Source organism: Argopecten irradians, chromosome 16 (assembly GCF_041381155.1).
Source record: "Argopecten irradians isolate NY chromosome 16, Ai_NY, whole genome shotgun sequence".
Classification (NCBI taxonomy): Eukaryota; Metazoa; Mollusca; class Bivalvia; order Pectinida; family Pectinidae; genus Argopecten; species Argopecten irradians.
The window spans coordinates 27,260,661-27,274,884 of NC_091149.1; the positions used below are offsets into that span (position 1 = coordinate 27,260,661).

General features: G+C 35.2%; 1 protein-coding gene across 3 annotated transcripts in view; it reads left to right on the plus strand.

The window, feature by feature from the left end:
- LOC138310658 (innexin unc-9-like) overlaps positions 1–14,224 on the plus strand; it is a 176,738-nt gene that overhangs the window by 80,351 nt on the left and 82,163 nt on the right. Inside the window, exon 1 of one of the 3 annotated variants that reach the window (XM_069251944.1) lies at positions 3,792–5,939. The exons of the other annotated variants lie outside the window; for them this stretch is intronic. Coding sequence (XP_069108045.1) covers positions 5,749–5,939 — 191 coding nt within the window. The 5' untranslated portion in view covers positions 3,792–5,748. Of the gene's footprint in view, positions 1–3,791; positions 5,940–14,224 lie in introns of those variants that run through there. 3 annotated transcript variants of the gene reach the window in all.

The window sequence follows — 14,224 nt, forward strand, 5'->3', positions numbered from 1 at the left end:
AATAACGAAAATATAAAATAAAAAATCAGCGGCGATGAACAATTATTATCGCTTTAAGATAGCGCAAAAATCGCTAAGAATAAGTAAATTTGTACAGTATGTATATATAATACTGGTCTATAAAGGCATCCGAAGGGTAAATAATACAAAAGGTATGTGTACACAGGTAGTACCGTGTTGATTTAGAGAACAAGTTGTCACTGAGAACGATTTTGTTGTACTGGAACGTACAGTCGACAGCTTCATCGTTAGTAGTATTGTGTGACAAAAGTTGTACTACAAACAACATAGCGCTAGTGTTGGATCACGTATATAAATGTATACAATTCATATCCAGTATAAATACTGCAAATATAACAGAAATCACCAAAACAAAAATCCTTGAACCTAAATTGCTATCTCAAGGTGTTTAGTCTTGTTATCTTTGAGAAGACAAACCTAATTTTCAAATGACATCGTTTAAAAATCAGGACCAGGCTATTGTATGTGGATGATGTTAATGATCTAAGGATACAAATACAACAGTGTATTGTTGCACCTTAGATCAGAGTATGAAAATATGCTTAAGTTTTGTTTACACATTAAAGACATGACCGCGGATGTCCGGATATAACACAAACAAAATAAAAGTTCTAGATTAGCTATTAACCAACGCTCTTTATACAATGTAGAAATAAGGATAGACTATATTGAGACGCAAACCATCCCCATGGCTTGACCCATATATGGATTCCAACACAACCAATGCCTCAAACATCACCTATCGATTTTATTCTACGGGGAAATTTTAATTGAAAAACATATGTGATCAGCCGGTTTGTGTTTGGGCTGGATCTGGCTGACGGTGTGTTGTCAAAGGCGGTAAAATGACGACATATCTTGTGTTTACAGAAATCAATGCCTTTCTCTACAGATAAATATCAACCGATATATCGATCTGACTATCGATTGGTTCGCTTAAACCATTCATTTATTGCCCAATGTTTAATATTCAAGGTAACTTGGCGAGTATTTGCATCTCACGATAGTCTTTCATCTAAACCGTATTTCTATTTTAAGAGATGTATAAGCATAAATGGAATTTTATTAGAATGTGGCTGTTTTTGATATAACAGTACATTTTAACATAACCCATGAAAGTAGGCATAGATGTAAAGCATAACATGTTTTATATTTTTAAGGAAAACACAATGTACCTAGGAAAGAATTGGGATATTGCGTTGCCAGTGTCCAATTATCCTAATGTTACACATTAATGAAGTTTTAATTCACAACACCTTTTGAATTTTATAGATACTAAATCGTCAATCGCAATTCTCTAAAATTAAAAAGCGATATATCTTTCTAAATTTACATTGTAGCACCTTTATCCGAAATCAGCGTTACAACGAAAACAAGCTAGCTGTGTCTTTAATTGTTCCAGGTCATGTACTTACTCGACTATCGCGTGTAATAAATCCGTTTTAATTATAAGACTGTATACAACATGTGCTAAACAATAGTACAACACATTCTTGGCGACCTCAGCACGTTCTTTGCTATTACTTGTGCTCAAAAAACAAAAGAACACGTGCTCTGTATGTATCTATAACGTAGCTGCAGGTTTACTACACAAGACATTCATTGGTTAGCTGATTGTTGATAAAGGAAAAAATATATCAACGTTTACTTAGGTTGTTAAAGTTGCGACCCTGATTTAACCTATATGTTGCATGTAAACACACTTGTTATACTTGGGATTCTGTAGTTAGTTTGTATAATTAGAGTAAAAATCTAATGAATTTTTTCTCATTGTTGAGTATAAATTACAATATTGTTAACATGTTGTCACTTCGGCGAAGGTTTGATATTATTGTGAGACCATATCCACCTATGTTAGTTAGATTGAAAACACAACACCAAATTAAATAATATCTTTAACATAGTCGGGACCTAAATATTAAAGACTTATATCGATTCATCGATTCACTTATAAAAAAATACGTTACATGAGGAGATATGTATGTGATTTACAAAACATAGCATGACAAGATGTATATAAAATGTACAAAATATAAAACAAACATATTTTTATAGCATTTCATTCATAAACAATATGTTCGCTTTTCTTAAAAAAGTGCAAAAATATTCTTATATTTGAATATTGCAAATATTCAATAGACGTTCGAATTCAAAAATTAATGTATTTGATGTAATGGTACTGAGCGTAATATCGATAAATTTGTTTCGGTGTTGGTCGATGTACAATTATCGTCCAGCTACACTACCTGAGCTTATTTATGCATGTCCATCCGTTTTTGAAAAATCGATTTATACAAAGATGAAACCAATACATTTCTCGGCGTCTCAGTTAACTCCTAGCTGTATATGGTTGACATCGACAATACCGGGAGGTGATGGGCTGACCAACGACATCGATCTAAATGTGACTGCACACGCTAGGCATCCGGCCAAGTGTGCACATGGACTGCTAATCTGTCTCATGCAACGGAAGTCACGTGACTCTATCAAGGTAGGATGGCGCCATAAAGGTCACAGAGGTCATTCCAGGTCAAGGGTGTGATTGATTTTGGTAAAGGATTGATAGAAGGATGTTTATGACAGAGCGATTCCTGACAGTCAACAGAAGGTTTCTCTGTAGTGTTGGACGTATTGATAGAGCTGCATGTATGAGTCCCTGTTAATGGGTGATAAAATGTCACAGATTTAAACTGTTTCATCGGCCTGTCAGAGATGTCTCTTAGATAAGTTTGGTGGAAATGATACCAATGCTGACATCATAACAAATGTCATATATAAATGACAAAACAAAATACTGATTGGAAATGATACAACTTTGTTTATTTTCTCTTACGAGGTTTTGGCGAAAAATGGCCATTCATGAACGGTATATGAATATAAATATAACATCGTGTGTTGGCCATTCAAGAAATAAGTCGTCAATATTTCACACACGCTTCACCGATATCTGAAGACACCACCGTCTATATCCAGGTAGACTAGCATCTGCATATTTACAAGAACAACAAGTTATGTCGAGTTACAATATTCATGTCCACATCACCATGTCTGCAGTCGACACAACAACATTTCAATCGACAAAGCACCATGGGGAGTTTAGAAACGCGGAATAGCTTCGTCAGGATCAACAGTGACGTCAACAAGACATCGATTGTTCGAACCTTCTAATGAATTAGCATCAAAACCATTTTACGAGGAGTAATAACTACAAATCTGTGAATTGTGTAAGTCTGAGGAAACTATCCATTTGATGTCATTACGTCTTTATCAAGTCTTCAGTAAACGGAACTCCCAGTCGATTGGAAAGTTTCTTTGAGGAAATCTTAATCCTGTCGAGCGTGGAAATTCGTTTCACGCTTGAAAACGTCGATTTCCATGGCTGTTATGTCAGTAGTGACACGGCTAGATACAGACGCTGGAGAGGGAACAAAGAGGCGGGAATTCCATTATTATAACACTGTAATGGAATTATATTGCCTTTTATAGGACGACGGTTCCAAAAAAATACTGACATTTAAAATAGAATAAAGCAGTTATTTGAAGCAGATACTCTACCTTCAATAATGAATTGTGAGTCTTTAAACACCTGACTCAAATACATATTTATGGATAACACGTTTCGCTTATTAAGAACAATATGCGTCGTAACTATAGAACAGTGTTCAATTATGCTGTGATGAAAAAACGATATCAACTTATATTGTCTAACAAATAGGCAGGCCTGATGGCTTAGTAACTCGTTGTTTTGAAAATCCAAACTGTAAAGATTTGTGTTCATATTTTGTACTTTATTTACATTGATGACACCTGCACTGCATATTGCTGCTTTTTTCGCATGAGCTGCATCCGTCTGATATAAAGGCTAGTGAACATTTGAAACATGTCCATTAACGCTTGAACATAATATGCAATTTTTTGCATTGGGACACCAGACGAAATAAAACATATAGCCTTTATAAATAAGCAACACACGACAAACAATCTGAGAGGAGTTTTGGAATTCGTGGACCAATCGCTTGCAAGAAACAACATAACGTTTTGTCAATAAATATAATTAGCAGACGTTAGAAATTGGAGTAGAGCATATAATCACGTGACAGTTATAATTTCATATACAGACCACGTGGTTCTCAAAGCGGGTGCAGTGACCTTATTTTCGTATTTATTTACAGTATATATCGGTTCTGTTGGGGTTAATATATCCTTGAAGTCCACACCTGCTCAGCATGTATCTACGCCAGACAAAATAATTCCATCAATCCAAAAATTATCCAAAGAGGAATTATTTCGCAGTGATTTTCGCGAAAGCTGTGATATCCCTGGTGTTTGACACTATCTACGTGCTGTGAGGACCTCTCGTTCAGGAGGTAGAGTTATAACAGCCGTGTTATCTGGTGAACTCCCAGATAACTGCTCTGACGGAAATATCTGTCCGTCGCCCTGCCTGTGTTTGTAATGGACTTTCTGTACGCGTGTTTTTAGAGTAATGTTTTACGTAAGCCCAGCCCATCTTATACAAATCAACCTCCGAAGTCAGAAACATCGACGGGTATACCCTGGTTTTAATATATAGCACAGTATTAAGGGATGGCGTGCTTTGTTGTTTTACTACGGCACCGGTATTTTTAGAATGATGTTACAGACTACTACTGTACGTAGTAAACCAACGAGTCGTCTACAAAGTAAAAACAATATTTAATTGTGTTTATTAATCCCTTTTGAGCTCCAAACAAACGTCTTTAGATGTTGTGTGGACCACACAGTGCATGGAAGTACGTGGTAGAACTGTAAAGTCCACTCATGCGAGTTTTGCACAGACATTTTACCAATAAAAACGTGTGAGTTGTATTGACGAACGCCGGACAGCATGTCATTCCGACTCAACAGTGAGGGGAAACGGTTATAACTAAACCGAGAAAGGAAAGGTGGCTAATGTTCCGGAAAACAAAACTCACCCAGGAATAGATACCTTGAGCATGACATGTCTGTCATCTTGCTAACTTGATGAAGTAGAATCGCACACACGGTTCGCCGGTGTAAGGATATCGTTGAGTTATGGCTCGGCTTACCCGTAGAGAGCCAGTATTCAATGTTGTAAAAATCAAGCATATGGGTTTGTTGCTAGTATTCTGTTGATTGTGAAAGCAGGACTCATCTACCGTCAGAGCGTTGTGCAATATAGAAAGTTATCTCTTTGGTACACTGCTATCAGGTCGTATTCTGTGACATCGCTCGTAGCACGGGATTACGTGTGTCTCATTTCAGGAAATATCAATAATTATATTCTTCATCACTGATAAAACAACGGAAGATATTTACTGAATCTCGGAGTTGGTTCATCGTGTTTTACACGTGTTGTATACGTAATGCACGTGTGTCTATCACCACGGTTCATTCTGTATGTCTGTTTGTGATTTAAAAGCATTTTGAGGCTACACTTGTGTGGGAAGGGGCTGCTGAAATGAAGGCTTATTAACAAAATCTTACGAGGAACGGTATTACGTCTTAAGATGGATGTTCTGTTTACAATTTGTGGGACAACCTGATATCTATTTGGTTTTGGCAGCTCCGTGATATCAATTTTAGATAAAACACAGGTCTGACCTTGACCTGATGCTTTAGAATTTACAAAAGGTATTCTTTGAACTCCGGAAGTGTTTCACTGTGTATTAATAAGCTTTATTATTGCTATGACATCACGTGCTTGCTGACCATTATGACGTTACCATGCCGGGAATGGTAAGATTCTTTGGCGAGTTGGCCACAGCGACAGGAGCGGGTCACAGTGGACGAAGAAGGAGCACTTTACGGCGCGGGTCAGGGATAGGAGAACACTTAGAAACAACAATACATCTGACGTCACAATCGTCTACACCCTCTGCGCATGAGTCGGGTGGTGACGGAGCAGGCTCCCATTTGTAAGTACCCACGTGCCTTTTTTCTAATTTACAAACCACATTTTGTGAACATTAGCAAATATTGTTATTGGTAACTAATGAAATATTTGTATCAATTTTATAGCGTGATTCTCATGTAATCCTTATACAAATCATATTCGCATTGACGATATTTACGGCAGGACAAAAAAAAGTCACATCCTGTTATCTGTATCCATAGTAACAACAGTACAGACAAAAAGTACATGATTGCTTTAATCAACTAATGTTTTCCAGCAATTTACCTCTATATGATTACGTGTAGTAACCAACACAACTCATCGTACGTGACATTTAAGAGTGATATAGACTGGGGCTATTGTTTTGGTACTTATGTCACAGTTACTGTCAAATTATTCTTCATTTATTTATATCAGTTGGTTTCAATACTATAATGCACTCGACATTGACTATTGAATTGTTTAAATCAGTTTGGTTAGAATATATTAAGATATTTTGGTTTACAATATATAAGGGAAATCAATATTTAGTCAGTTAAAACAGTATATTATTACTCTATTAAAGACCACGGGGAAAGACAAATTTGAGTCATAGTCATTCATCACAAGTAAAACAAGATAATACCATTCCGCTCTTTAAAATTCACTAATAATTACATTTTCCATAACTAAAAACGATTTCATTAATTTTATGTGGTCCATTTGATAAGACAATTAACTAGTTTTTAATTATTATTTTATGCGTTTATATTTAGACGTTTATTTGAAGATGCCTGTGTCATGACAAAATGATAAATTTACAGGATTAAGGTCAATACTTGGTAATTTGTCCGAGTAGTTTTGAAAATTGCTCACTCGTTGTTCAAACTATAAGATTAGTTTCGCAAACAGTATATGTTTGTTTGTCTTAAATACAACGGAAACTCCAGTGTCTTTATGTAAACAAAATGCATTGATATTCCAAAAAAGAATATGCAATTTCGGTGCAATTTGTTGCTGTTTGACACATCGTGAGGCTATTCTTGCCAAACTGAAGTTCAGTTGTATAAACACTGTGGAAGATCACTCCTAGTTTATGCCTTCTGTTTGAACGACGGTGGTCGTCACTAACCATGATTTTCGTTCCCTTAGTTTACAATCTCGCGAGATATATCATAACTTCCAAATCTCGTGAGACTTTAAATAATACACTATGTCGATGATGTATGATGCAAATTGGAACCTCCAGCGATATATTACTGGTAAGGACATGCATTAAAACCATCAAACAGTCTGGACATTCGTGTTTTCTGCTGAAAAACGATACCGTTTACGCTGACTGTAAGACATTTGAATCATATAAATCGTCCATTAGCAATACACGTATATACGTAATTCAATGTACATGTATATTTTAATTTGGACATATAAAAGTGTTATTATAATTCATTTAATAACCACTTTAAGCAATAAAATCACTTTAATACAGATCCGTGTCTGAATAAATAAACATACAAGTAGTCTCTTGTTTACCATACTGATCACTATAAACAACGTCCCAGAGCTGCATTGCTGTGAAAACTGTGCAACGACCTTAAATTAAATTAGTGTGCCTGTAAAATCATTTACGCGAACTTATTTTTTTTCTAATCAGCTAAATCCAAAATGCGATCGACAAACGATGCACATTTTTATCATGATTTTATGTTAAAATTTTCTTTTCGCTGGTCGAATTTGAAAGTAATGCTACTTAAAACATTGCCTAATTAGTGTTACACGATACAAATTACTAACTTTAAAATCTTGCTGGTTTTTTTTCCAAATGTTTCCGAGGTATCAGTTTCAAGGCAAAATCAATGCTGGTTGGATGTGCGAGTTGCTTTGGATTTAAATTTTAATGGGAAGAACGCCAGAGAATCGCGTCTTGGACACCCGATAGTACCATAATAAGAGAAAACTAGTTCCATCTCAATTATCATGGGGAATTTGACGCTCCTTTCCGCAACGAGAAAACAAATTTAACCAATACCAAAAAGTATTAATTGATATTTCCATATAAAATAGGGATCTATCCAGAGCGGTTGTTGAGAAAGTAATTACTGCATTTTTAAAGAAGTTAGTGTGATTCATAATGGACACTGTTTGTATAGTGGGCTTATAAATGCATTTAAAATGCAACGATGTTAAACTTATTGACCGAGAAGGGCATTCATATCATTTTGAAAAGAGAGACAAAAATATAAAAGTAGATAGAAAGCATCAATTCACAATAAACAAACTCGATAGCAGTACAACACGGTTATAATGAACCCCTGGAGAACATGGACAATTGACGGAGACAGAGAAATAGTATGTTATAACCACCAGTTCGTTGTAAGCATGTTCGGTATAACCATGTTTTACGGTATATAAACATAAATGGAGTTTGTTCATTCGTTCTTCAAATACCAATTCTGCTTCTAATTTACAAAAAAAAAACATAAAAGCGATAATAAATATTAAGTATACTACATGCGTTTCCAAATCTTGAAAAATAATTTGCAATTTGGGGAAATTATAAACTCGGATTGAGGTAATAGCCAATTTATTAAACTAGTGATATGGTGTAGGCCTATATATCACTTGTAAGGTGTACTTGAAGATACTTAGTTCATAAAAGACATATATATATATCGGGGCTAACATTTTATATTTTATTTTATATGTCGACTGGCCAACTTTTGTTTGTTTATTTTAACGTCCTATTAACAGCCAGGGTCATGTAAGGACGGTCTACCATGTATACGGTGTTTAGCGTGTATGTTGTGCGAGGTGCGTGTTTTGGGAGACTGCGGTCTGTTCGTGTTGTGTCTTCTTGTATAGTGGATATGTTGCCCTTTTTATTGTGCTATATTACTGAAGCATGCTGCCGAAGACATCAACTTTTGTGTATCTTGTAAATTGTATATGTATAAAAAATAAGCGAAACAAACTATACATTTAAGGTAAACAAAAATCCATAGGGATATAAACATTCAAGAACGAATACCTTAAACAGTAATATTACAAACAAACACTATGCAAGGTTAAAGCTTCATCTATATTCTGTAATTTCTCGAACAGACTTCACTATTACGTTAGGGTACATAGTCAGCGAGGGTGTAGACTTGATTCCTGATCGTAAAGAACACTTATCAGAGAAAGCTGTGACATTATCTGACCTTAATGACTCCATCGCCTTTGATGTAGCAATCCATAATATAGATATTAAACAAAAGGTGATCTACTCATCGGTGAAATGTAGATGGCATTCTACAGTTACACCAACACGAGTTTACCATGTGACGGGAATCACATAACCATTATACAGCATACAGGTAATCATTCCGGCTAAATTATCCCTAGGGCGAATGGTACATCAGTTATTGAGATGAGAATGTCTGCTAAGTCGATGTTAACGAAGGTCTGTCTGGTTTGGGGCTGGTAAAACAATGTGAAGACGCCACCAGACAAACCACTGTGTAGCAATTTTATGATTGATCTACCCGAAACAATGTCTTGAGCAAATAAACTCGGATAATTAAGCCGTGTTCGTGTAGATATCTTGGAGAAACTTCACTTGTTGGCAAGTACATTTGTCATTGCTTGAAATGATGTAGAGATCTAAATGTATTTTCCAATTCTAAACGCTTTTTGTGATCGGCAGATGTTGTGTTTAACATTATCTATGTTATCCTTTCTTTCAGCCTGAATAAAATGTAGATATTTCTCTGACATTGCGGATCTGACAACATCACATTAAGAATCATGTCCTGGTGAACTTGGCCAATGGAAGTTTTGCTTTCAGAATCATAGAATGATTGGAATGAAATCTAATGAACCGAAATAATTCTCAGAACTGCAGAATCCATTTTGTGTAAGGGCGTATCGCTTGCTGTGACGAAATGTGGTTTTCAACTGATATAAACTTCAGTACAAAGCGATACAGGTCATCAGAACGCGATCCCAATAATGGGATGGTGTCATATGCTCTATGAAACAAAATTACAGTAAGGGAAGTAATTGTCCCTTTGATTTTAAGTCCAATAAACATCAGACACTTCAGTTATTATAAGAAAATTAATAATAGTATAGGAACATCCTACACAATAAGACCACTTTTATTTACAAATTTCAACACTTTGCATAAAGGATATTTTTTCTGTTTACCTTTAGTACCAGTCTTTATAGACAAATTGAATGTATAGTTGATCTTTAAAAAGGCTTGATATATCGCAAAATGAAACTCGTCATCTGTTTAGCAACTTAAATCATTCGCATAGATTGACGTACCGGTGTCATATAAAATTTGACCACCATAAAATATTTACCCGGGTGAGGTCTTTGGGGGTGAAAATTGTAAAGGACACCGGTTCATAATATTTCAAAACTCATCTGTCTGTCTCAGCACTCGAACCCTATAGAGTATGTAAATCCCTACTACATGTGATGAGGTTTCCCCGTATATCGGATAAAATCACAGAATATTCTCGTAACAAGTGTCACTGAGGGTGCTTACATCATAACAATGGGCTTTGTATGTCCGTATCATGTTCTCTATGTAATACCATAGATGTTGGATGGCAGACCACGCTCGTCTCCATATCCTCGTGGAGCGGTTGCTGAACTTCTTCAAACGTCTACGCGTACACTTGTATAATTCTAAAAGCACAATATGCTGTTCGCTCATTTTCCCATTGTGTGAACGCTGGCTGATAACTAATAAAGCTGATTCCAAAAACAAAACCCACTTAAGTACATGTAGCAATGTTCAATGAAATATAGTGAAGGCTCATTGTTCATAATGCTTATACATAATGTTCATGTATTTAAAAATGTTTTTGTTTGGAAAAATACATTTAAGTACCATTGCAATATTGCATTGTTCTTGCATTACGCAATGACGTTTATATAATTATAAATGTGAGTTAATTTAACGCAGATAAAGAAAATTAACACTATAGTAGACTAATAGTATCGTTTTTGGACAATAGTTAATATAAGTAAAAAGGTAATAAAACATATTAAAAACTATATTTGGTTTTTACCGAGTACGTTACAAAGGCCGTTATAAACATTAAGGTCATTGTTATTGGTTAACCCAGTATTTCGGCATTCAGATTACCTTAAACAATTTTTTATAGATTCTTAATTTCGCGATTCCCGGATATTAAGTTTCCGGATTTAAAATTTAAAAGAAATACACTTGAATTTAATTGTACAAGAATTGTAGTAGATTTTAATTAATGGAAATAAACTTTTGCCAATTAACTTTGTTCGCGATATTCGCGAAAATAACTCGCATGCGAAAGGAAACTTGTTTACAGTATTTTATTGGACTAGAAAACAGACAATAGATCCACCCTGCATCACCTTCTAGTCCATTCCTCAGTACGTGGTGTGGGATTACATTGATACCCACCTGCTGCCTTCCTCAAGTCTGACAATAAGTGCCATGTCGAACCTTGCCATGAACCTTTACGATGATACACGCAAGCCTGATCTTGTTTGCTATATGGCGTATGTCCTTGTCCTGAACCTTAATGCTTCCCTGTTGGGACTCCTGGCCAATACTGCCCAGGTGATCCTCTTGCGTGAGCTCCCTGATCATCGCTAAACTTCCTGTATAACAATACGCCAAGAGAAATGAAGCATTAATTGTAAAAGTAATTCTAATGTGGACATGTCGTGACCACACAATGGTCGCCTACAATATCACATCAATTAACCCTTACACTAACGTCCTAACGTCTTTGGTTGTCGTTCGTTTAGGTAACTTTGCTACAGAACTGTTAAATATTTAGATAATATATATGAAATGTCCTTGAAATCGATATCAGGAAAATAATTATCTTACCATAGGATATCATTTTTTTATTCGTGTTTGATGTTGAAATGTATTTTTGTAAGTAACGAAGATTCCCGATCAGATCCATATCTTTTGATATGGTATGAGCTATTCTAAGTATTAAAAACTTAATCCAAATGGGATAATTCGTAAAGTACTGAGAATGTAGCTATGATTGTTTCTAAGTATTATTTATTTTCGCCATCAGATTCAATAATTTCATAAAAGAAAAAAATAGTGTTCTTTTATTTTAACTCTTAAAAGTACTCAGTATAGTTATTTTGTCATTACCCACAATACGTAACAGGAATACTATTAAATGGTTTAATGACCATGTACCTTATTTATTTGATGCCGCACGATTCACAATGACTTGGTAGACTTCTACACCCGTACATATACTGTAGCCGTCATGTAACTATAGTATGACATTACCCCTTTAGTACCGTATATTCCTTTCTTTGTCCCGCTAGCCACTGTCTGTGAACAATCAAATCCCTAATCACATTTAGTACTGTCTACTTATACGGAGAACAATCCCCCTGACAATTCTCCATGCGTTCATTTTCTACTTTATCTAATCTACTATAAAATACACTACCTACAGCTTAACGATGACCTAACATTATGTCCCTACTCAAAATAAAAGAACATACAAAAATAATTTACTAAACCTATGAGGATGAGACAAAAATAACTGTAAACGCAGAGAGAAAAACTAAACAGATCATGTTGTTGATGAAATGCACGAGTGTCTCAATGTACCACTTAAACTGAAAATGCTTCTTCAATTATTGTTTGGCATTTTCGTAATCTTGAATTGACGGGCACATTCTTAAAATAACCCGCACTTTTTCGCTAATATGATCCACGTCTACACGTGTTACGTATTATCCCAAAGGGCAAATCAAATCGAAATCAGACAGAAACTGAGACCTGATGTACATTTCACCTCCGTATGTGCGGTGTAAGTTTTAAAATCCAATAGAGGCTGTTTAGAACGGAATTCAGAGGATGGATATTTACCTACATATAAATAAATGACAAAACAATGATATCTGGAATGGTGTATATTATGAAATTTGCATAGTATTTTATAAAGTATATACATCAATGCAATGCACGTGAGGTACATACACGTTTCTTTAACTTCTAATGTTATATTTTATTACTGATGTTTATGGTAAGCGTTTTGCATTAAACAGTTACTATAAAATTCCGCTGACTCTTATTTGCATCAGAACCTTTAGTATAACGAGAGAGGAATACGATTTGTTCGTGTACAAAGCTGGGCATAATTATAAATAATGAGTTTCTAAACGAACGGATTATTCTATTTTAAAACCTAGCTACAATCTGCCAATTGCATTCATTAATGGAGAGGGGAAGTTTGATTTTTGAATCATTTCTATAAGGCTTAATTGAAAACATAATCACATGTTCCCTGTTGTCATTAAATAGTTATGTCGGTACATAAATATAAATACAAAAACACAACCCGTTATCGACCCTCTATCGTATAGATCAATGTCAGTAAGGAGATTTCCTCATTAGATTTCCTTCGAGATGCGGAGTGATTAATGACCTGTTTACACCTTATCAACCAACGTGGTCTTCCGCTGCCCATTATTGGTTGAGAGGTTGTAAGTATCTGTTGCCTAACGTCTATAGTATAAAGTGCCCTCTAATGATAGGTCTGTACAGGTAGTGGTCATTCACAGATTCAGGATAGAGGTCAATTCATTGTCTATTAATAGGAACTTTAGTGATAACCATTGATTTTGTAAACACTCTGCGTACATATCCGGTATGCGGTTTATATGGGTTACGCATGTTCATTTATGAGAAACTGTAACCTAAACAACTCTGGTATACATCTTAATTCTGTAACATTAATGACAGTTACGTGGGACGGAAACATATATGTTTATATTATCAGTGGGTCTCACTGTCAAAATGCACCAGGCTAAAGCAATGAAACACTGCCAGCCATAATATACATATTCCTGCTTATAAATGTCTTACCATTTTCAGCATATTCGTTTATAAATACACAATCAGAAAATATTTCAGTTTGAAAAATTGAATTTCAAAATACAATTATTACAATGATGCTGGGTTTCTGTGAGTGATACGATACTTTTGTTTTAAGTAAGATATAAACAGTGATACAAAATATGTACAAAGGAAACAAAATGTCTCAAATCTAAATCGAGACTGATGCACATGGGCACGTGCGGACTATAAGAGTTATCATGTGCTTGCTGCATTCAGACAGATGGACCCATCCGCTCGTAATTTACTTCTATACTGATTCATTTCAAAGGAATTGCGATTAGAAAATTTAAACTAACAAACTTTGTTTGCACTAAAACAAATCTAATTCTTTGAAGCTATGATATGTCCCTGTTTCCTACAAAAAGATACATTAAAATGGAATTGGCTAGACTGCTTTAAGGCTA